This window comes from Erithacus rubecula (genome assembly GCF_903797595.1).
Source record: "Erithacus rubecula genome assembly, chromosome: 10".
NCBI lineage: Eukaryota > Metazoa > Chordata > Aves > Passeriformes > Muscicapidae > Erithacus > Erithacus rubecula.
The window spans coordinates 8,914,360-8,938,536 of record NC_136662.1 but is presented as its reverse complement, the minus strand read 5'-3'; the positions used below and the strand labels follow the sequence as shown (position 1 = coordinate 8,938,536).

General features: G+C 39.7%; 2 protein-coding genes across 2 annotated transcripts in view; both read left to right on the top strand.

The window, feature by feature from the left end:
* The window catches only part of LOC306805922 (putative oxidoreductase ZK1290.5), a 44,153-nt gene extending 28,491 nt beyond the window's left edge, over positions 1-15,662 (top strand). Inside the window, exons 4-8 of the mRNA XM_079314221.1 lie at positions 2,751-2,842; positions 7,909-8,091; positions 8,568-8,627; positions 10,750-10,851; positions 15,389-15,662. Of these exons, the coding sequence (XP_079170347.1) occupies positions 2,751-2,842; positions 7,909-8,091; positions 8,568-8,627; positions 10,750-10,845 (431 nt within the window). The 3' untranslated portion in view covers positions 10,846-10,851; positions 15,389-15,662. The remainder of the gene's footprint in view (positions 1-2,750; positions 2,843-7,908; positions 8,092-8,567; positions 8,628-10,749; positions 10,852-15,388) is intronic.
* Positions 15,663-19,766: 4,104 nt separating this feature from the next.
* Positions 19,767-23,925, top strand: S1PR1 (sphingosine-1-phosphate receptor 1). Its single transcript, XM_079313816.1, has 2 exons — positions 19,767-19,927; positions 21,120-23,925. Exon 2 carries the CDS (start codon positions 21,251-21,253, stop codon positions 22,388-22,390), a length of 1,140 nt encoding a protein of 379 aa, XP_079169942.1. The 5' UTR covers positions 19,767-19,927; positions 21,120-21,250; the 3' UTR covers positions 22,391-23,925.
* The last annotated feature ends 252 nt before the right edge of the window (positions 23,926-24,177 follow it).

Here is a 24,177-nt window from a genome sequence, read left to right as displayed (position 1 = left end):
AATTAAAAAGCCTGCCCCCATTTTCAAGAGCATTCTGGTGTTTTTGAGAGCCATGGAAGGAGCTCTGGGGAACTTATCTCTGTTGGTGCTTCACGAGAGAGGAAATATAAGGAAGTAGGAAATGTGTCCCCTGCATCTCTCAGGTTGTTTCAAGGCAATGAGTCAGGACCATTTTACACAAGTTTCTCAATATGCAGGTTTTTTATTTCTACTGTTGATATGATTTAATGGATGTTGTTTGATAGACATAGTCACAAGTGTCAATCTGTCAGATAAGACCTGGGAGCTAACCAAGCCTTCTGTTTCTTATCCAGCATTTCTTAAATCTTCATTCTTAGGAATTAATCCAGAAGATGTGAATGTGGAAATAATTCTGTATAATCTTCTTCTTAAAGGCAGTCTTACTGACATTTGGACAATGAAGAGTAACTGTCTTAATCTTCCATCAGGCAAATGGAAGCATTTCTCTAGAGTAGAATCCATTGACTGATTGTTCAAATCTAAGCTCTGTTTTCCAGTGTTTTGAATTCATGTTTCCACCATGCATTGAAATAAGATTTTTTTAATACAGTTAGACTGTGCAATTATTTTATTATTTTTTGTATTTTATATTGTAATTTAATGCAAGAGTAAAAACATTTAACTGTCATATATTAAACCGTAACTATCACCAAAGCAATGGAGTTGAAATGAAGAGTTCTACTTTCACCCAAACCAAATATGTGTATTTAATGAAAGTGAAATGTTTTAAGTGTATTCCCTTTAAAAAAAAAAAAAAGTTTCTTAAAAGAAATTCACTTTAGAAAACACTGGTTCTATAAAAACATTGAAATTCTAATTATTTCTCTGTTTACTGGGAAAATGTTTACTTTCTTGACAGTTTTGAATTAAGCTTTCTTTGTAGGACATCACTCTGAAGACATGAATGCTATAATACTGATTTTAGTGGGAATGGCTCAGATGACTTTTAATGGAAAACATAACTGATCTGAAATTTTATTATGGGAAATCTAACATGATGGAGCAGACTTCAAAGTCTCCTGTGAGAAATATGTAGAAGCAAAACATCTTAGAGGATACTGTAGGAGGAAAAAAAAAAGAAGCTTTTTGTGGAAATGTGCTGTTTCATGTCTGTGGCTGCATTTTGTTTTATATCAACCTGAAATGAAAGCTTTATTCTTCAAGGACAATAATGTCATTTTTTGTAACTCCTTAGCTTTCAACAATCCAGTGTATATTTTGTTTCACTGTTGTGTTAAAACTGTTTTTCTGACTGCTGTGGCATAATGATTTATTAGTGTTGACACTCCAGGGTTGTTTGTCAAAAGCTCAGCTTTTGCTCCTTCTGGCAGATTACATATAAGTTATGTAAATCACTATAGTGCAGGTTTTAACCTAATTTGATATACATTTTGAACCATGATAATTTATGTTGCTGGAGAACAACTGGCCTTTTAGTTGTTAATATATTTTTTCTTTTTTTTGGTACTCCATGAAAGAAGGCACATTAAAAAGTGATAGTATTTGGGCAGGGTTTTTTGCTTCAGTTTATGCTTTAGCTTATGCTGCTAAAATATTGAAAGTTGGTTTTATTCTTTTTAGGACTTTAACAGTCTGTTTATACGAATTAGCAATAAACTGTAACTTCACTTATAGAATTTCATAGAGGACTAGAAAAACATAATTTCCTTTTTTTTTTTTTTATATAGATACACACATGTCTATGCACTTTATAGAACTGGTCTGCTCAAATAAATACTGGATTAACAACAGTGATCAGACTTCTGTGTTCACACACAGAAACAGACTTTACATCTGTAGCATTACAAACTGCAGCTCAAGTCAGTCCAGACAAAGTTCACATACTGAAGAAATGAGTCTGAGCTGTGGTCCACAGAGTGCACAGCCCAAGGAGACCCCTCCTAGCCCAGCCCCAGCTGCCTTCCTTGCCAACTGTGCTGAGCAAAGCAGGACCAAACTATCCCACACCAGTCAGGGCTGAGGGGTGTGGCAGGCCAGGACTGGGAGTTGGCCTTTATCATGTCTGAGGTTTGAAGGAAGACCTCTGATTTCTGGCCTGACAGCTCTTCATTTATACACATGCATGCCCACTTGAGGTTTATTTAAAAAATAGCCTTCATATCACCTAGATCCCAATTGACTTCATTTGCTTGTCAACAGGAACTGAGAAATCTAGCTACAATTTTAAGCTTCACAATTCTTGCTAGATACTGGTCATTAAATTGAAGATTTTACACTGAATTTTATGTAATACCTTGTAATGATCTAATAGAAAACAGGTAGTGTGACATGGTTTATTTGGGCTGTGTGTCCTTGGGTTGTATTGCTCACACCTTATTAGTCTTCAGCAAATGTTCCACTTCTCTTTAGTTTTGGCAAGCTGCTTGGAACACCATTTCCTTCTTTTCATTCTGGTAGAGTCCAATTGTTCTTTGCTTATACTACATTAGCCTTTCCCAGAATTTAGCCCGGAGTTTTTATTCACTGGGGAGTTTCCAGTGTGTTTAAGTTATAAAATGATTTCCTAGGGTGACTGTGACACAAACACACTTTCAGATAATACTGTCAAACTAGATTTCAGTGCTATTTTTCTGTGTTTCGTGGTGGTATTTTGCTCTACAGAAATGATGTGAAAAATAATTTTTTCTCTTGAAAGTGGTGTTTTTCCAATCATCCACCCAAATAGTTAGGATTGTCCCAAAACTTTTTCTTGTTCTGTTTTCCTTTAGGTTTGTGTAAATCAATTGGTGTAAGCAATTTTCTTATCAGCCATCTTGAGCAGCTGAAGGAGGACTGTGTGATTACCCCACATGTTAATCAGGTGAGTGGTTACATGTATTTAAAGTATTTGGGTTTGGGTTTTTTGTTGGTTTTTTTTGTTCACTACCTCCTCCCCACTCCTGTGCATGAAAGGTTACACCCAAACTATTTCCTTAGTCAGACAATTTCATTTTTCATTTCTATTTGCATATTGAAAACTGTTCAGGAAGATGACCTGAAGGGTAGGGAAGTCCTTCCTCATATTTCCCCCACTCAGTTTCTCCCAAGCTACTTGTTTGTGTCTGGGTACAAGACACAAACAAATTATCTCTCTGACACTTTTGTGATTATAAAACAGTTCAGAAATAAAATTCAAGAATCACAGAACATTTAGCATCTTCAGAGTGAACCAGTTTTTGGAAAGCCTGTGTTCAAATACTTTTGTACTTCCTGTAAGCAGCACTGAAAGCCTCATTTAACTACATATCCATGTAAGGGTGCCCTTCCCTTGCTCCCCCCTCATTTCCTATTTCACATAAATTCAGTGAACTCCTGGTTTAGGCAGGTGCTGTGACAGCCCTGGCAGAAGTTTTTTTTGCTGCCCTAGGCAGATCCAGGATGGCCACCTACGTTCAGGCAGCCTGCCAGGACACTCGACAAATGTTCCCTTGTTGCAGGTTTCTGCCTACAGCTGTGCTGGAAGTTCATGCTCCCATTCCTTCCACCTCCTGCCAGAGAAAGTGTGTGTATGCTGACATGGATGTGGGAACTGGAATGGATGGAGTGCAGGCACATGCTTTTCCCCTTTGTACAGGTGGTCAGGATTTCTGGCAGCTGTTTATAGTTTAATGTCATTAGCAGCCATAAAAATGTTGCTCAGACTGTGACTGTCAGAACCAAAAAACAGCTCTGATTTTAGCTGTCCACTATACTAAAGGTTACTAAAGGACATTTAATTAATGTTAAATTAGCATAAAACCATATAAAATATTTAAATTTAGTTATTCAAAATAAGCCATTGACATATATGTTTAGGTGGATAGGTTGATGACTGTTTAATAATTGGTGAATTTACCAAGGTTCAAGAAATACCCATCTACAAAGACTTACTAGAGTTTGGCATGAACTGTTGATGTCTGTTAAATGATAGTAGCTTTTCAGTGTTCTACTAAATCACTGCAAGGAAAAATAGTGATTTTTGTTTTGAAATCTCATCTTACCCACAGTGTCAAAATGTTACCAGTCTTACTTTTTCAGTGGTGTTCATGGAGACAAGCTGTTTCTTGGTGTTATTTGACAAAACTCTCTTTCCAAGGTTAAAAAAGAGACAAAGTTGAGGTGGTGGTGATACTGAGGGGTGAAGGAGGACCCCTGCTAGTGATTTCTTTGAGGTGCTACACAGCAGTTCTGAATTGAAAGCAAAAAATAACAATGAATTACCCATGCCATTGCCTAGTGCTCCAATTTAAACAGCTTTATTACAGCATTAATTTATACTTTTTTTAGAGTTAAAGGAATTTTATAAACCATACTTCAGCTTATTGTCAAAAAGTATGTATTCTGTTTCTTGCCTGGTGTTGGAGGATTACTGAGACTGATGTTGAGATTACTTAAGCATCATCAAATAAATAAGGAATTTCTGAATTCAGATTGGGACTGGAAATGCTGTACTGAGCTCTTATTTCACTGTACATAATTTATAATGCAGTTTTTGCACTATATTTATGCATAAAATTATGTACTGTTTCAATGGACTTACTAAATATAAAACATTTGCAATAGTCATTGTATACAAAGTCTAAATATTGAAGAAACAAGTGGAGGGAAAATGCTGCTCTTTTAGAATTCAGGGTTTTCTTACAATTACAACAGTCCCCTTATGATGTTAAAATTGAACCTTTTTTTTTTTTCTGTGAAGAAAAGAAAGTAGGAAGGCAGGAGAAATAAGCAATACTTCTATTTTACAAACCAAATTTTAAGTACTGCCTTTCTTCTCAGTTCCTGGGACAAAACCAGTGTCATCATGTCTTTTAAAGAAGTAGGAAAAGCCTGTCTTTTCAAGAATATGGTATTGCTAAGTAATTCATTAATAAGCAAGCATCTTTTAAAATTTCATTATACTATTAAAAATACTGGTAAACACTGTGAAATTATGGTACTTTATTCTAGCATCATGTAGAGTGAAACTTACAACCTAGAAGTTTCAGGTTTGTGTGCCAGAGTTTTGTAGTTGACTTGGCAGTAGGAAGTTTGGATTTATGCTCAAAGAAATCTTTGAAGTCTCTCTGAAGGCTCATAGCCCTGTCACTCATTATTGTAAAAAATATGTATTTTACAAGTATTTAATAAATATATATGTTTCATTTACTAAAGTCATGTGCTGAACCCAAATATAAACTGTTCCTCTGTGAATTCAATGTAGGAAAGTTCATCAATACTTTTCCAGTCTGGAGATGTGTGAATTACAGTGTATGACCTCAGAGAGACTTGCTTACCTTGTTGATATTGCCATTAATATTGAGGTCTATTGTGTAAACTTGTACAAGGTAGAAATGCATATGAGACATTAGAAAACAACTCCTTTGTACATAAACTCACCTAAACTCTTCTATATAGAAAATATTCATAGGCTTGTATATCAGTTTCATAAAGAGAAAAAATTGTAAGACAACATTGAGACATTGAGAAAATTACTGAATTCCATATGTGCAGAAACTTTATCATGTGAAAAGGACCACGGCAGGATGGAAAGAGTAAGGTCTCTGGACCATCATCTGAGGTATGACTTCCTAGGGCCATGTGTCAGGGTTGTTATTAGGCTTAAATTTTCTCCATTTGTTATGAGTGTTGTAAAAAACCAGTGCTGTAGTTGGAGGTCCCCTGTGGCTGGGCATGTGGCAGCTGTGAAGTTCTGTAATGTGAAATGCAAACTTTTCTGTTAAGCAGATGCCAGTTTTTACACGCCAGTCAATCAGGATAGAGTGCCAGAGAAGATGAAGATCTTCCTCTGCCATCACTGTGAGACAGCCTTTGCCTGAGAAAAGACTGGTGATGAAAATAGCAAGGGTGTGGCAAGGCAGGAAGCAAGAATTGTTGTTTTGAGGGGAAACAGATGTTGACCACTCACCTTAAGCCTCTTGTAGCTCAGGATCTTAGTGCTTTGCATTCAGATTCTTCTAGAACCTTCCAGAATGTTTTTGTTAAAAAAAAACCTAAATTAAAAAGTGCTTATTTTATTTGATGCATTTGACTAATTTAGTAATATATTTAAATAGAAAAATACTTGCTTCTACCAACACAAAACTGCATGTGAAAAATTCTATTCACAAAATTTGGGAGTCTCTAGATTCAGTGAATGGCACAGTGAATGTATGACAGGTGGGAAGTAGTTGTTGCTGTGTGTTCTGCTTGTGAAGCAGACAGGTTGTATCTCAGCATACTGCCCTTGATTTAAGCATTTCTGGTGTAACCTGGAACTATGCTGCCTGGAATCTCACTAGACCAGCGGGTAAATTCTACTTGCAGTTTAATTAATAATAAATGCTGAGTAAGTCACATGATGCCGTAGAGGCACTGCAGATGTTTCAGCATTTGGTCCTAAATATATATATTTTTTTTAATTTAATATTTTCTGAGCTATGCTATTTGCTATACTTACTGTAAGGAATATCTGCTAAAATTTGTTATTACTCTTTTAATAATCCAGTAATATATCTGGCTTGTTCTTTCATTTCTCCCCTCCTAGTTTTGCTTAAATACAATGAGAATATTTCATATCCAGCTCAGGTGCAAACAAGTGAATAATTGTATGACCTAAGCACTGCTCTTACACATATAAACATGAAATACAAAGGGTACTCAAAGGTCAAGAAACATCAAAGGTTGAAGACATGGATGTCTGCTGCCTGAACCTTGTTCCCGAGTCCACCTAGTAATTTAGATCATAGCAGCTTTGGGCTGACTCAGCCCAGCCTTCCAGGGGCACAGTTTTTTCTTAGCTCACGTTGAATGACTGCCAGCCTATTGTTCCTGACTATTGTTGTCTGAAAAGACAACATGTACTAAAGATGAGAAACAGGAAATGTTCATTTGTCCTCTTTGTGTCAGAAGAAATTTTCCAGATTCCATGTATTGAGGTAATTGCTCAGAAGAGTATTTTTCTTCAAAATGCGTAAGAGTTCAATCCCTGGAACAATGCTGATGACCTGTCACAAAAATACATCACATGATTTTGTATTTTTAAAAGAAAACGCTACCCACTTTCATCTAAATGCAGAGTAATTTATGCTTCTTACAATGAAAAGACTGTGAAATACTTATTTAAATAACTTATTAAGGAACATTACAGATTTTCTTCTCTGGTTTCAGCTACATGCCAGAATATGTCTTTCCTCTGAGATCATTATTGTCTAATAACTTCTTTTTCCTTTTGCTCTGAACAACTGTGTCTTTGTAGCTTATTATTTTTCCTCTTTTAACTGGTTGTTGGCAATTTGTGATCTTCCTTCCTACAAAGGGTCTCCTTCACACGTCATTCCACAGCATGATTGCTTCCCTGCACAAGCTGATGGTGACACTACACACAGAATACAGGATTTGCCATGTGCAATCCATGCCAGCAGGCTTTGCTTCCAAGGTCAGCTCCTCACCCTAAGCAAATTGTTCTGGTTGGTTGCTTGCAAACCCAGCCCCTGCTCAGCCCCCTCCCCTTGCCTGTGCAACTCAACGAAAGCATCATTAGTAAAGAAACAGGAAAGGACATAGATGTGGGGAAGAAAAAGTAGTCTCAAAATACCAATAAAAATGACCTGATGCTTCCACTGTGCATTTGTATATATTTCTTAAAAACAGAGCAATAGTGAAAGTCCAGCTGCAGGTCAGGCAGATAACTGCTCCTTGTTTCTGAGGGAAACATAAAGTACAGTTAACTTTTGTGCCAGTTACTGGTAGAATACGTGATTAATACCCTTCATTTATCTTCTAAAACTAATACCTTATACCTACTTCCCAGAAGCAATGACTTCACTCATTCTATTTTTAAAACAAGAGAAAAATTATTTTCATTGATGTTTTCTACAAAATGTATTTTCAGGGCTTTTACTAAAAGTTTATTTCTATTTATCTAAGGTTGAATACCATCCTTTCCAAAGACCTCAGGAGCTGGTTGATTATTGTAGGAGCAGAGATATTGTTTTTGAAGGCTACTGTCCTTTAGCCAAAGGTGAAGCACTCAGTCATCCTACTGTCATTCAGCTGGCAAGGAAGTACAGCAGAACTCCAGCACAGATTTGCATACGCTGGAGCATACAGGTAATGGAGGGTGGTAATAAAAATGTGTCTCCTTTCTCAGGAAAAACATGCAGATAAGTTAGTGTGTTGATATTGTGTGAATTGATGGCTGTACTGGAAATTTAGAATGTAGTACAGAAATTTTGCCAGTATTTCAAATATTAATTATTTTAAATAATCTGGTTGTAGAGAATAAGAGCCACCAATAAGAGATGTTTCCAAGATAAATGTTAGTAGCAGTATCCCTCATCATTCCATCTCTGTCATTCAATACAAAGTACTAAGCAGTGAAATAATGTATTGAGTTGATATACACCATGTAATGTGCTGGAAATGTCTGTAACTGCAGTTGCAAATGGTGTAGAGAAATGTCTGTATTCCCCAGAAAATGAAACTAAAACCTCAGAAGATGCAAGGAATTTCTTGTAATGGTTTGAAGATAGATAATTTTCTTAAAATCTGCATATTTTAGTGATGAGAAGTCTAATTCTTTTCAGAATGGGATTGTCACTATTCCAAAGTCAACAAAGGCAGAACGGATAGAGGAAAACTGCAAGGTAAGATTTGGTTATGTACTCAAGTCTGACTAATATCCAAGTAAGAGTTTTTGATATTTGCTTTCCCATTTTCCTTCCCAGCTTTATACTGGGACAACTCAGTCAAAATTGGCAAATGATGATACCATGAAATGACCACGATGTAGGAAAAAGCTATAACTCACAAATATCAGAAAATACCTGGAGAGCTAATCACTGTGTATAAAGAAAAACCCACAGAAGACCTTTTGTAGTCAATTTTTGTAATTAATAGTTCTATTTATTACTTTCCTGGTTGTAGAACATCCTAATCTGGTTATGGCTATGTTCTTTTCGTGATAGGCACATAGGTCAAGTGGAAGGAGATTGGTTGTTATGCATAACCATTAATGAAAGCTTTCACTTGGGGATAATTCCAACATGAAGACCTTCCAAGGAAATCAGTCTTGCCAGAGCTGACTCTTCCCCTACCTTCTCCTACTCAATGTACAGAAAAGGTCCCAGCATGAAGTGACTGGACAAAGAAAAGTGGGAATGAATGAGAACTGGCAGTGTGATTCTTCCCCCCACCTTTTTTTAATTTCCTTTTCATACTAAATAGTTTTAATTTATTACTTGCTTTGTCTCTCTGTTTCTCTAACCTGAAAGTGCTCTTTCTTTAGGGTAGGCAAACCACAACTTATTTCCAAAAATATCATAGGGGTATGAACTGCTATGGCAAATCTGAAAGAAACTTTGCAAGACAGGAAACTTCTGTCTGCCATTTTCATCCTTCTGTGTGTGTGTGTGTGTGTGTGTGTGTAGGTGTGAATCAATATACATGTAATGAGGATTTGTGCTGGTGGCCATGCCTGTTTATACAGCTCCTGGACTGTTTATTCTGACATACACTCTGCCTTCTGTGGTATAAGCACAGCTGCTTGTGGTACTGTATTGGGAACCAGATCAGAGAACAAAACCAGTTCAAAAACCCTTCCTTATGCTTTTATTTTTCCTAATAATATTTTAAATGCAGATTAATTTCACTTTTTACAGAGTTTACTCTATGGAATCACCAATTCCTTTCACACAACTGAGGGAATGTGTTACATCCAAACTTAAAAACATAATATGGAGAAAGGAAGGAACTGGCACAGTCATTGAGTGTTGTTTATTACATCTGCCTTCTTTTTCTTTCCTTCATGTTTCTGTGTTGGCCTGAGTCTCTACCACTTCTGGTCAAGTTGGTCTTCATTGAACCCTCAGTGTATAATCCACAGGGTTTCTAGTTCTGTGACTGGACTCTAGTGTAAGCTTAAAAGGCTTGAGAGAGCACTGAGATTTGACTAAGGATCATTCCAGAAAACAGTGGTTGCTGGATGATGCAGGATGGGAGGAGCTCATTTGGCTACAGTTCAGGCTCCACAGAATCTTTTTATTGAGCACAGAGGAGCTCTTAAAAAGAGAACAGAAGCAACTTCTTGATGATAATGTCTCAATAGGACACCTGCTAGGAAAGCACTCCATCATTCACATTGCAGGTGTGGCCACGGGAGAAGACAGTGGCTGTAAGAACCTGTGTTTGAAGACAGGTGATTGCTTTCAAGTTTAGTTAGTACTGAGGCACTGTAGCACTGTTTCTGTACTTAGCTGATTTGTGAGAGTTTTGTTAAAGTAGTGTTATAGATAAGAAAGATGCAGCCTTTGGCTTTTTAGCTTTGTAAATGCCCTGATTCTAAAAAATCTCTCTGTCAAAAGTTCTGAGAAAGAGAACTGCAACACTCTAAACTGAACATTAGGATGTAAGTGAAATTCTGGGCTCATTCTTCCAGAGAGATTGCTGTCAGGGTATTCCCATACCTACCTCTGGCAGTGACAATAGAGAGTGCTGTCAATACAGCTTTGACACTACCCTAGTCTTGGATCCTTGCCTGAGGCTGGAGTGCTACAAAATCATCTTAACATAAAAATGAGTCACCCAATGGAGCCTGTCAATTTGGAGTATTTTTCTATGACAAAATATAAGAAGAATTTTCCAGAGGAAAAATATATAAAAATTTGGCCTCACATTTGAATGAATCTTGGTCAGTTAAATACTAGAATGTAAATCAGGTGGTTGATTCTCTCTGTGTTCATGAACTCAACTATGTATGCTTTCCCACAGGTGTTTGATTTTACAATAGCAGAAGATGATGTTGAAATTCTGAATGGAATGCATGATGGGAGACATGTTTCCTGGGATCCAAGTTTTATTGTGTGAATCAAGGTTTGAGCTTTTTTTTGCTTTCTCAAGGATCAGTGAATCACACAATGTATTTTCAATTCAGAGGTTACAGTAAGAATCTAATCAAGACAGTGATGTCTGCTGATAATGATCACTGATTTGAAATCCTTAACATTGGCAACGGACAAAAGATATTTTTGAGGGTAGCACTTTTGTACAACACTCAAAGAGATTTTATATTTCCATTTCAAATGCTGTTCCTCAGTTTATTGAAGTCCATGCAAAGACTCCCATTTATACCATGGGACCCTGCATCAGGTCTATATTGAAAAATATAGTGCAAAAGTGCTGCCTGATAGTGTGCAATATAGGTGTTGGGTATGAAATAATTTTTCAAGTACTTTGTTAGAGAGATACAATATATAAAAAAGAAGAAAAAGCTGGCTTAAAAAAATGTTAATGCTATTATCATAATAGTATTTATGTTGTACAATATGCTGCAAATCTCCATTAGAAGTGTAATCTCATTGTAATGCACAATACCATCACAATGTCACAGCATCACCAAAAAAATTTTATGCATATCACAGCATTACTATGGCATTGACTCAGAGAGTTCTATGCATATTAGTTACTAGCCTGAAGAGAAACTAAAGTAGGAATCATTCCAGACAAGTCCAGGTACAAATAAACTATTTGCAGGGCTGAGAGGTGAGCAGCAAGTTTCAGGAGCCAGAAAGACATCTTTGTTATTGCTTACTGGAAATTGGGGTGAGGGTTTTTTGTAGCTTTTTGTGAAAATTAGTTTAGCTTTCATTTTGGGTCTGTTCAGGAAATCCTATTAAGAGACTATACTGTTCCTTCAGATTTTCTTATAAAATAGGTATCTCTATAGGGACATGAATATGGATCTGTGTAGCTCACAGATCTGTTTTGAGAAATATGCCTGCAGAATCTATTGGCTTAGTATTCAACTTGTAGTCACATTGGTTTGATATTTTAGGAGTTCCTGTGTCTAGAAAGGTATGGAAAATCTGATAATGATTTATATTGTGTGTGGACTTCCTGAGGCAGTTTTCCCAGTGCTGTTGTGCTTTAGTCATATTGTGAAACAAAGCTCTTTAGCTTTTTATCAAGAAGTGACTTACACCAGTCACATATTCTAGGCTGCATTGTTTGTCCTCCAAGTGTAGAGCTTCTATACAGCTTGGCTAAAATCCAGAAAAATTTACCTTTTGGATAACAGCTGCTCCGATTTATTGTCTATTTTTTTTCTGGTAACATGTGCACAAAAATTTGTCTAGATTTGCCTCTAGAATAATTTCTGTGAAAAACAAGATATTATATGAAATGCTGTTCACTAATACCTGCACAGTGTGGTGTTCTGAGAAATATACAGGATCTCTAGAGCAAGATTATTTTCTAGTTTCAAGCATGGCCTGCAGTCTGGGGTACTCTAGTACCTGGGAATTCCACTCTAGGTATGTAAAAACCTCTAAGAACCTGCTCTGTACCTGACTCAGCCCTTGTCATGAGGGATTCAACAGTTCCAAACAGTAAAACTAGTGTAGTTTTTAGGGTTTTTTTTAGTTATTGCATGGAACTGTGGATATGACTAAGTGACAATTGGAAAGACTGTCCAGAAATAAAACTTTCTACCAGTGGCTATCAGCTGATACTGCTTTTGAAAAGTCACTTTCTAGAACAATGCCTTAGCAAAATGAAAAAAGAAATTGAACTGTGCTGTTGAGGGACTCCTTCACAGTGTATCTGAATTAATAAAACAAGGTGAGTCATGTGCCTGATATTCCCTAAATAAGGCTTTTGGCAGTGTTGACTTTCTAAGAATTTACAAAACACAAGTTGGAGTTTCACCTCTAAAGGAATAGACATCACATCAACATACTGCTTCCAACATAAATGATGTGTCAAAGCAACAAAATTTTTATGTAGGTTAGCAAATTCTAGCTCCAGTATTACCAGAACAGGGTCAATTAGGACTAACTACAGCTCCATGAGCACTTTGGGAGTTTTTGCATTTGATTCTGACTGATCACCTCCCTGTTCTGAGCTAATTGGAATTAAACCAGATTTTCTTGCTAATGCTCTACATAGGTCACCTTAGGCTGCTGTGAGAATGGTTTTGAATTAATCAATATATTTCAGTGTTCCTTCTGTCAAAGAGATTTTATAATGATTTTGGTGTATGCACCTGATTTTGCAAGGAAGACAAGCCACCATTTTCTCAGTCTAGGTCTAGGACATGGTATCTAAACAGTTCAGTGAGTAATGAGAGAAATAGTATTACTCAAAAAGCATTCTTCTTAAGGAGTAGTTGTGGCAGCTGTGGCCATTGCAATTTTAATATTATACTTTTCTAATTACAGTCAGGGTGAATTGTTGTTGATTTGGGACTTTTTTCTGTGGTGGGGGTTTTTTCATTAATATTTTGTAATCTTTCCTGGCATTTCCATTGCTGCCAATTAGTGCCTTTAGAACAACAGGGAAGTTTAATTTCAGCCATGTACCAAGTGAGGTGTAATTTGAGATGATACAGGTTTTTAAGTGCTGGGACTCAGCTGACCCAAGCTATCTTTCTCCCAGGTTGATGAGCAGTGTTGCACATTGTGCCTCACTAATAGCCATTGTTTCCTGCTATAATTGCCCAAGAGTCTGAAACCTTCTTATCTGTTGTGGCCTTGGGGATAGTTCACTGAAGCCTCTTCCTTTGACTGTGGTATTCACAAGATTTATATCATGTTTGTTAATTTAGAATCATTGAGCAAGTTCTTTTTTACTTTTGGTGAGGTTGCAGAAGGAACAACAAAATTGATGGTTCATATTTTATGCTCCTATATGCAACTACATTGGCGTTACCCTGGCAGTAATAGTTTTCTTCTTAAGCAAAGGCTGCTGAAGAATAAGTCCACATCACCTCATCAAAATGAACCTTTCTAAAGTACTCCCAACACTGATTGATGAAATAAGACAACTAATATGAAATTGGCAAGTGAACACTAATGAGATTTAGGAGTAGCGAGGAGGAGTGATTTACGGTAAGAGACCCAGAACACAGAAGACCAAAAGGGTATAAAAGTGCTGGATATACAAAACCAGAAAGTTCATTTCTGTTGTTTATTTCTTCTTTGGTCAGTTAGCCTAGAGGTGCTCATTTTTTAAGATTTTGCTTTGTTTTAAACTCAGAATTTATCCCTCAAGTGAATTCTTGGAATTATATGCATATTCTTCCCCAGGGTTGAAATTCTTCCTCTTGTTCTTATTTTTATGAAACAAACTTCCCCTAGAGAGGAAATTTGTTCACCTTTCTACAGTGACCCTTTTTGAGATACATCAATGCATCCATTTCATCTGTATAACCCATCATCTTGCCCATAGGATCAGGGAATTCACCAGAAAACTGAAGGCACTTTTTCTTCCCTATCATTATGTTATTTATGGTAGTGACTGATTGGGACACTCCTTTTCAGTTGAGATAAACCATTACTTAAAGTAAGGTGCAGTTTATCAGTGCTATCTACCTAAATGAAGTCAGCTGCCTTTGCCAGAGCTCTGTGTCTCCTAATGGACGGAAACTCTTGAAACAAATAAGGAAAAGAAAAACATAAACTAGAAGTCAGTGGAAAGGGTGAGGCCATTTTCTGTGCAGCCAAGTAACTTCCTGCCTGACTCTGAGTAGCTCCCTCTCCTATTTTTCTTGCTTCTTTCTGGTTTTTATCTTTTACATTACTGGAGATGAAGGCGTCTGAGAATGTTTCCTTGGAAAATAATGGAAATGGGTTTTTTTAAGTGAATATTCAGAATTTTTTTTAAATCAGGATGCAAAAGTGTTTCTATCACACCTGTTCCCCCAACTGACTTCCAAGGTGTTATTTTCTGAATAGCATGTATAGAAAATAAATTGTAATACTGGTAGGTTCACAAATCTACTAGGCCAAGGACTGCATTATATTCACACTTCTGTGGTTAACCCATGCTTTTGAAAATGGGGGTAAAGGTGGTGTAGCTCTTGCTGCTGATTGAATCCAAGGCAGTTAACTCTTTCCACATTGCCACACCTCTCCCAAAGCTTTGTAGCTCACCTCTCACTGTTGTGCATTGGGTAAAAATAACAGATAAGCCAATCTTCTGATAATTTTTGTGTTGCTGTGTTTTTCTGTACCTAGTTTTTTTAATTTTTGCAGCCTCTAGTAAGATATCTACACACCTGAAAGAAAATGTTGAGATCTGCACTGTGTATCCCTCTGTAGGGCACCGTAGGTGTGGCCAGAGTTGTGGGATGTGCTGTTCAAAGGAGCACTGCAGGGATGGGTCATAGCAGATCTCAGTCACTGTGCCCAAGAGGCATGAATGACTAAATGAATTTCACAAAAATGAATATAGTAAACTTTTTACAATTGCCTTTTAAAACAAAAAATGCCATTTAATTAATATTATTTATCAATATCAAGAACTTAATACTGTACCATCTACGTTATAGAATATTAATACTGAAAAAAAATGTGTGCTTTAGTCTTTGCAATGTTCTCGTGACGTTTTTTTTTTTTTCTCCCCAAACCAGGTTTTTGGTTCTAATCTGAGGAAAGAAGATGTGGAAATTTTGAACATAGTGAATATCAACAGAAAATTAATTCATCTAACCTATTCCCTGTGGAAAGAATAATTTAAAACCAGATTGTTCCAAACTGGAAAAGTGATGTAACTGAGACATTAATTAATTTTAAACTGAACAATAAATCTGAATTGTTCTCTTAGGTACTCAGTATACTCAAGAATCAATATAAATGGTTTGTATTTACTGTTACTATAACAAATTAATAAAATAATTTAATTTACTCTTTGTAGCATTCTTACAGCAGAAATACTGTCAGCATCTTTTCTGCTCTCTTGGAACTTTCTGTTATAGTCTCCCAGTGTGGGTTGCATTATCTCACATTATAATTTTCTTCTGCCTGCATGTACTTCACTTAAGGTGTCATTTGAGCCCATTTGAACAAATTAGCTAGACGTATTTTTTCCCTTACAGTTTTTAAAAAGTATCAATTACTTGAAGGCACATAAGAGAATGCTACAATACATGTAAATCTTGACAAAAGATTCAAAATATGGAATATTTGTTGAAGGACTGCAGAAGAATAATGAATCTAATGTTTATATTTGTTCTAGTCATGAGAATTTTGGGGGATTCTGCAGGGCATTCTTGATATTTTCCTGGTGACCAAACTTGCACTCTGGTACTGTTTCACAGATCTGTCATGACCCAGCACTTCAGAGAGGAATGGCTCCCTTTGTGACCTAAATTGCATCAGAATGAATAAAAGTAGTTTTTACTTATACGGACAAGGACTCTGAAAGTGCAGAAGAATGACATGTTGGAGAAAACTCCTTTGCTAATCTCTCCTGCAGGGATTGTCCCTATCTTTTTGAGATGGATAGTGTTCAGACACTCCTCTGATGCAATTGTGGGTTGTCCAGCTGCACTGGGAGAGTTTGGTTTGGTGGTGTCAGAGGCCACTAGTCTTTTGATATGCAGGCATTGGGTGGACCCCAGCTTACAGTTTATTTTCTGACAAGATCAAAGCATTTTCCTGCAAGGAAATTGCTCTGTGACTAGCCAGGTTTCTGCAATCCCCATCACACTAAGCTCTCTGGAAGTTCTATGAGAACTTTGGCTACTACACACAGTCAGTATTATTTAGTTGTTGTTCATGACATTCCCTAAAACATGAGTTTCTTCTCGTCCTGAAAACTACCTAAGAGCATGTACAGACTTAGGATCCCTGTGAAAAATGCATCTGCCTCTTTATGCTAGTAGACATGTGGAAGAGCATTTTTTTTTAACCAGTTTAGCCAGTGAGACATCTGTTATGTGTCAGTTTGGTGTCCTGATGTGTGGAGCCTTCCTGGTGGCATTTGACTGAGACTTACATTCTGGTTATTTCTGAAATGCATTAATAACATTGTTTTGTTCTTTCTCCTTGTTCTGACCGTAGGGAATTCCAGAATCAATTCTCAAAGGAGCTATGTATACACTGGATTTCTTCAGTAGAAGTGCCAGCTTCCTTGCTAGTGGACCAGGCAGTTGGAGAGGTACTGAGAAAGAGTTATCCTGTTGGTGGCTTGTTCCCTGGATGAAGCTGAAGTATAACCCTGGTGTAAACCCCCTTGCTAAACACTCACCAGCAACTACAGTTTTGGTAGAGTTTGCTGGACCAACCTGAGCCTTGTGTTTGTGTTTCAGCCCTTGTAAGCAGGTTAGAACCTGTGCAGCTGAGCCATGTTAACCTATCTTCTCCAAGGGTTTAGACAGCCTTCAGTGCAAATCCAACTGATCTGACTCCATTTGCCTGTCAAGACTGAGGCTGTATTTGTTTCCCCAATTCCAAGATGTCAAGAAGGCTGTAAATGTCTGTGGTCATCTAAGCTGAATGATGTTTTTTGTGATACAAATACCCACCTTTTGGAGTGGAAGTGAAATTGCCTGCATATTTTGCCCAGTGCTGCACCTGGGTTGGGGCAACTCTTTGTATCACTGTAGGCTGAGAGAGGCAGAGGTGAAGGACTTGAGGGTGGATGAGAGGCTGGACATGACCCTGCAAGGTGAGCTTGCAGCCCAGAAGGCCAATTGTACCCTGGGCTGCACCATAAGCAGTGTGGGCAGCAGGTCAAGGGAGGGGATTCTGCTCCTCTGCTCTGCTCTGGTGAGACCCCACCTGCAGTGCTGTGTCCAGCTCTGGGGTTCTCAGCACAGGAAGGACATGGACCAGACATGGTCAGAGCAGGTCCAGAGGTAAGATGCAGATAATGATCACAGGGCTGGAGCACCTCGTATGAGGAGAGGCTGAGAGTTGGATTTGTTCAGTCTGGAGAAGAGAAGGCTCTGTGGTTACTTTATTGTGGTGCTTCAGTGTATCAAGAGAGCCCTACAGGAAAGCTGAAGAGAGACTTTTTACAAGAGCATGTAGTGTCAGGACTGAAAAAAATGGATTCAAACTGAAAGAGAGTGGGCTTAGTTTAGATATCAGTAAGAATTTCTTTGCTGTGAGGGTGGAGGCCCTGGAAGAGGTTGCCCAGGGTGGATATGCCCATCCCTGGAAGTGATCAAGACCAACCTGGATGGGACTTTGATCATCCTGGCCTAGTGGAAGGTGCCCATGGCAGTGGAGTAGGAACTAGGTGATCTTTAAGGTCCATTCCAACCCAAACCATTCTATGGTTCTGTGATTTTACACAGCCTCTGTCAATTAATTTGTTGGATGTCACATCTCTGAGCTGGTATCCTCTCAGTTGGTAACCAATAGCCTGAATATGAAAGCCTGCACATCTGACTAATGAAACCCTGAGTCATTCTATCCTTTAATTAAAGCATGTCCTTTAATATGTTCCTCTTACTTAAAATTATGTGAGAATTATTTCCTAGAGGAAAATGCCTGGTGAAGGCACTTTTATTTAGTGTTTTCTATATATTAGATAAATAAGGAGGAAGCTTGAAATATCTGGGATATGTCAGGCAGTTGCAGGGGATACATATGTCAACCTCAAGCTTGATTTATCTCATGTGCCTTTTCTGACAGTTATAACTTAACGGCTGTGTTTTCCTCCAGATTCTCAGGAGGCTAAATATCTTTTCAAGTTTCTAGCTTTGTGGTGGAAGAGTAAATGTCTGTTTGCGCGTGTAATTTATCTGAGTCATTCTGGGAGAGGCGTGGAGCAATTGAAGCATGACTATTAGCATAAATAAGAGAGGGACCCTCTTCCTGAGGGTAGAATACTCTCAGAGAAAAGCTGCTTCACCATACCAACTGCTATCGCCTAATTGACGGGCATGATGCTTTAAACTGAAAGACCCAATATATTGATCTTTGGCCTATTGTGATACTCTTCTACATTTCAATTTGGAGTTAACAAGTGCAGAGCAAGGAAGGCAGAGGAAAAATTCTGCACTAAGTGCAATGATAGAATACCATCAGATCTGGCATTTCACATACAGCAAAGGTGTTTTTTATTTCAAAAGTCTGAAGGAAGAAGGAATTGTAAAACTTAAACTCACTACTGTATCTATCCTTATATAATACAGTGGTAGCAGAGTTAAGTACTTGCCATTGCCAATTTTGTTTCTAAATAATACATTAAAAACTTTCCTTCATACTTTCCAACTTAGGTATTTTACATGCAGAACATGCAGAAGTTAGTTTTGGTTTTTTTAGTTTCTCGGGGTTTTGGGGTTTATTTTTTTTTTGGTTTTTGGCTTGGGTTTGTTGGTTTGGTTTTTGGTGGGGTTTTTTGTTTTGTTTTGTTGGTTTTGTTTTTCTTTTTCCACGTAGAAACACCAACACCTGGTGCTGTTCCACGGTGGCAGGAACTGAGTTTATTCCCCATGGGCCAGTTCTGGCTTCTGCCCCGCAGAGCGCAGCCTGGCACCATGCTCGCCCGTGGGGCTGCAGCCTCCCCGGGGGGAGCCGCTGGTGAGTCACTGTGCTGCCACGAGTGCCAGTGCGGGTGGCAGCCACCGGGCCTGCCACGGCAAAAACACACCTTGGTGCAGCGAGAAAATGGAAGAGCTTCTTCCAGGTGTTTCCTTAAGCATGACGTACGCTGTCCTCTGAGAGGGAGAACGGAGGTAGCACATGGGATCCTGCCTTTGGCCATACCTCTCTGTACCTGCTCGGGGGGCAAGAGGGACGGGCGGGCGGGCAACTGCCCCCGGCGCCCCGCGGAGCCGGCCGGGCCGGGCCGGGCCGGGCCAGGGCCCCTTCTCCGGAGTGCGGGCGCGCTCGGCGGCGGGAGGCGGCGGCTCGCAGGTCACGGGCGGCTGGAGCCCGGCAGGGCGAGGGGGTCCCGCGGGGGATTCTTCGCCTCACGCCTTGCCGGGCCCCCCGGCTGCTCACGCCCCGGCGGGCGGGGCAGGGCGGGCGGGAGGCAGCTCCCGTCGGCGGTGGCTGGGCCGGGCTGGAAGGAGACGGGGCGCGGAAACGGGGTGGAGAGCAGCGGCTGCCGAAACATTAAAACCACCGAGACCCCCAGCCCGCCCACCGGAGTTGCTCCGCGGGCACGCAAGATGTGCGGGGCCGGTTCGTGCTCCGCGCCGCGCTTGAGCGAGGTAAGGCTCCGGGAGCGGCGGCCGCGCAGCCCCCGCACCGCGGGGACGCCCGAAACCCCAGCGCTGCGGTTCCCGCTCGGCGAGACCCCCGGGGCCACGTCCCAAAAAGCAGGGCTGGGGAGGGGGCTGCCTTCCGCCGGAGTGCCCGGCTGTGAGCCGCGTCCCGCGGAGCTGCGGGACCGAGGCGCGGCAGGAGCGCTGCGAGTCTCAGCTCCGAAGCGGCGCGGGACAGAGGATGGGAGTTTTTGCCCGGGGGCGATGCGGGCTGGGTCTCGGGAATAGAAAGGGAGCCGAACCCACTGGTCTCGCACCTCTTGCTTTGCCCCGCTTATGCTGTAATTTAACAAATCTGCCAGTTCTTCTCTCCTTGCATGATATTATGGGTTCAATACTTTTTAAATGTCCACTACGAAACCTTTTTATATAAAGGGAGTTTCCTCCATATGTGTATTCCTTAATTATGCCCATTTCAAAAGCTTGCAATACTAGTTATTTAAATGCAAGGGGTTTTTTTTTGACATTCTTTGTTTCAGACCCGTGGAATGGGCTTGCTCTCTAGCTTAATTATATATTTTTCTTGCTTTTCTAAACTTTTTACTGCTGTGGGTTTTGTAAAGCATGTTCTTACTTGTATTTAGCAAGGGCACCCCTTACCTGTTTACTGCTTTGAGATGATCACTTGTTTATATTTACATCAGACCACTGAGATGGCATCAGTAAATTGCATAACTACCCCCTTCCAAAGTGTATTCAGACTTTACTAATGGAGGAGAATACAGGTCTCCTGTCAAGTAATTTCTGTGCAGACTTTGATACGTTTGGAGTTAAATCTAAATCTAAATTTAAAATCTCTGCTGTTGTATTTCCCGCTGAAGAAAAAAAGACTAGAACTTACTGCTGGGGAGCTTTGAGGTCTTTTGTATTGGAAGAAGTCCAGTAATGCAGTCCTTGCTGACTCCAACTTGTTCAGTTCTGCGTGACAGAACTTTTTTTGTCTTATTAGCTTTACCTATTGAATATGCCTAACCACCTTTTAAACATATTTTACCAGCTGAATGAAACTGATTCATGTGTGAATACATTTATGACTGATGCACAGTTAAACCAGCAGATTATTTTAAACCCTTTAGCATTTGCTACACTGTTTGCCTTCGTTCTTTTAAGTCTGGGTTTTGTGCCTCCTGTTTCTCAGGGCTGCAGTTTGTGAGGCTGTGCAGCAGTGCCGGGCAGGCTGTGGGGCCAAGGAGCTGCAGGGCAGCCGCCGGGATTGCGGTCAGTGTCACCGTCCGGTGGCCGCTGGGGAAGCCTCCCCAGCCAGGCACCATGAGCTCCGGCACCGCTGCCCCGCAGAAGGTCACCAGCAACCCCACCAACACTGATGTCAACTATGTCATCAAAGAGCATTATAATTACACGGGAAAGCTAAATGAGAGTGTGGACACTGGAATTAAAGTGACGTCGGTGGTTTTTATCATCATTTGCTGCTTTATAATCTTAGAGAACATTTTTGTCTTGCTTACCATCTGGAAAACCAAGAAGTTTCACAGACCCATGTACTATTTCATTGGGAACTTGGCTCTTTCAGACTTGCTGGCTGGTGTGGCTTACACTGCCAACCTCCTGCTATCTGGACACAAAACCTACAGCCTGACCCCCAACCAGTGGTTTGTAAGAGAAGGCAGCATGTTTGTTGCCTTGTCAGCTTCTGTGTTCAGCTTGTTGGCCATTGCCATTGAGAGATACATCACCATGCTGAAGATGAAGCTCCACAATGGCAGCAACAGCTTCCGCTCCTTCTTGCTGATCAGTGCGTGCTGGGTCATCTCCGCGATCCTTGGAGGACTCCCCATCATGGGCTGGAACTGCAAGAGCCTCCTGTCCTACTGCTCCACCGTGCTGCCTCTCTACCACAAGCACTATATTCTCTTTTGCACAACTGTTTTTACTGGCCTTTTGTTATCTATTGTGGTCCTCTACTGCAGGATCTACTCCATGGTGAGGACTAGGAGCCGCAGGTTGACATTTCGGAAAAACATTACCAAAGCTACTAGGAGCTCAGAAAAGTCACTAGCCTTACTCAAGACAGTGATCATAGTCCTGAGTGTCTTCATTGCCTGCTGGGCTCCTCTGTTCATCCTGCTTTTACTGGATGTGGGGTGCAAAGTGAAGGCCTGCCCAATCCTCTATAAAGCAGAGTATTTCTTAGTACTGGCCGTGCTTAATTCAGCCACGAACCCTATCATCTACACCTTGACAAACAAAGAGATGCGGAGGGCTTTCATCAAGATTTTGTGCTGCTGCAAATGTCCCCCAGCAGATTCTGGGACCAAATTCAAACGGCCAATCATTGGGGGGATGGAGTTCAGCCGGAGTAAGTCTGACAACTCCTCACACCCACAAAAGGAGGACGGTGACCATCCTGAAACCATCATGTCTTCGGGCAATGTTACCTCATCTTCTTAGGAGTAACCATGGGGGTGTATTTCAGAGTCTTCCTCTGAAATCAGGGAGCTGGGACGCCTCCTGCTCACAGCAGCAGCGTTGGGCTGAGTGAGCAAGTAGCATTAGGTCTAATGAGGCAAACGGTGCATTTGCGAGGCTGAAGTTCAAGAAATGGGACAGACTGTTCTGGCTTGAAAATCTTTCTCCCTGGAGCATGTTTTGTCTTTGCGCTGAGGCAGCTCAGGATTGTCAGGCGCATTCATATCCTGAAATCTCCTTAGTAACTCTGAAAGACTGATGCCTTGGTGAAATGATGCCTGGTGTGTGTGAGAGAAAGAGAGAGGGGGAGGAGGCAAAGAGAGAATGAATCTTTTTTTTTTTTTTCCCCTGTGAGAAGAATGTGAAGTTTTTTCTCTTCACAGCAAACTAATGACACAAAGATCTTTCTGTACTGAATTTAGTGGTGGCTCTGGTATCATTGGTAAGAAGTGTGTTTGTTTAGTACATAACGTGGAAGGAGATCACACAAATATAACTTAGACCACATACAAGCATAATTGGCATAATTTTGCAGAGCTTTTAGTTAAGTCATAAGGTTTTATTTGCAGAGTCCAAAGCTCTTGGGGTTTTACTTAGCAAGATCATAGCTGTGAATTTTTGCTGTCAGTCCGTATTACATTTGAAGACCATGAGCTAGATTCTGCAGTTACTTTTGCCTGTACAAATCCATTGGCTGCATCAGGTTTAATGGAGTAGCTCAGAACAGCGTTTGGCCCCATATTTTGATTGCCTTTTAATTCTATAGCATTAAATAAACTGCATTATCATTAAAAATGCAAGGAAGACCTAAACATCATTTCTCTTCAAGATGACTTGAGAGTCTACAAAATAGTAAAAAATACTATTGACAATGGTGGGATTTTTGCCTGAGTAAGAAGAGCTAAAAACTGAAGGGGTGTTTCAGTGTCAGGTTCGTGGTCTTTCCAAAAGTATGGATCAGTTGGAAAATCAGAAAAGAGCATGTCGGGTTTCAGAAAAAATTAAGAGAAAGTTGAAGTGAAATGACTATAGATAAATGCATTTCCATAACAAAATGCAATACCTTTTGGCACATTTTATTAATGTTTATAATTTCAGCAAAGATGTCTGTATTGTATCATGGAAGAAGTACCTGTCGTTAAATTGAATGTATTTGTATTTTTACTTCTCTGTTTTTCTAACCTGTGCTAATGGGGTTGAATGTGTACAATGTAAATAAGATACAGGAGTCTTCATGTGCCTAGAGTATTACTATAACAAATGTGGTATATCTGGGATAGCTGAGAACCATTGACTTATCTACAGTCATCAGCACTCCTAGGACTGGTATTTTGTAAAGAAAATGTATTGCCTTTGTAGTAAAATTTCCAGTGCAATTAAACTGATGGGATTTTTTTCTGGTTTAAGAAAATAGTATTTAAAATGTTTCTGACTTTTGTTCAATTTGCACATAGCTTTATTGACTTCTAAACATTAATAAACTGATTTTTTTAAATGATTCTATTATCAGATTACTAGCAGTTTTATATTATTGTGGTGGTTTCATGCCAGGTGTGGTTTCCACAGAAGTCAGTGACAGAATTCCTTGATTTTAGTACATGCTGGGATTAAGTCCATTCTGTGAGGACATAAGGTGTAATGTCACAGGATCAAGTAAAATACAAAATGAATTTAAACTATAACTTTCTTGTCAGCATGTGCTATGTGGCTGAAATGCCACTAGAAGAATCTCTGCAATCCTTCTCCAACAGCCAATGGAGGAAGTACAA

What these genes read in the sequence shown, in the direction of transcription:
- S1PR1 (XM_079313816.1), top strand. Translation starts at nt 21,251, where the DNA reads ATGAGCTCCGGCACCGCTGCCCCGCAGAAGGTCACCAGCAACCCCACC.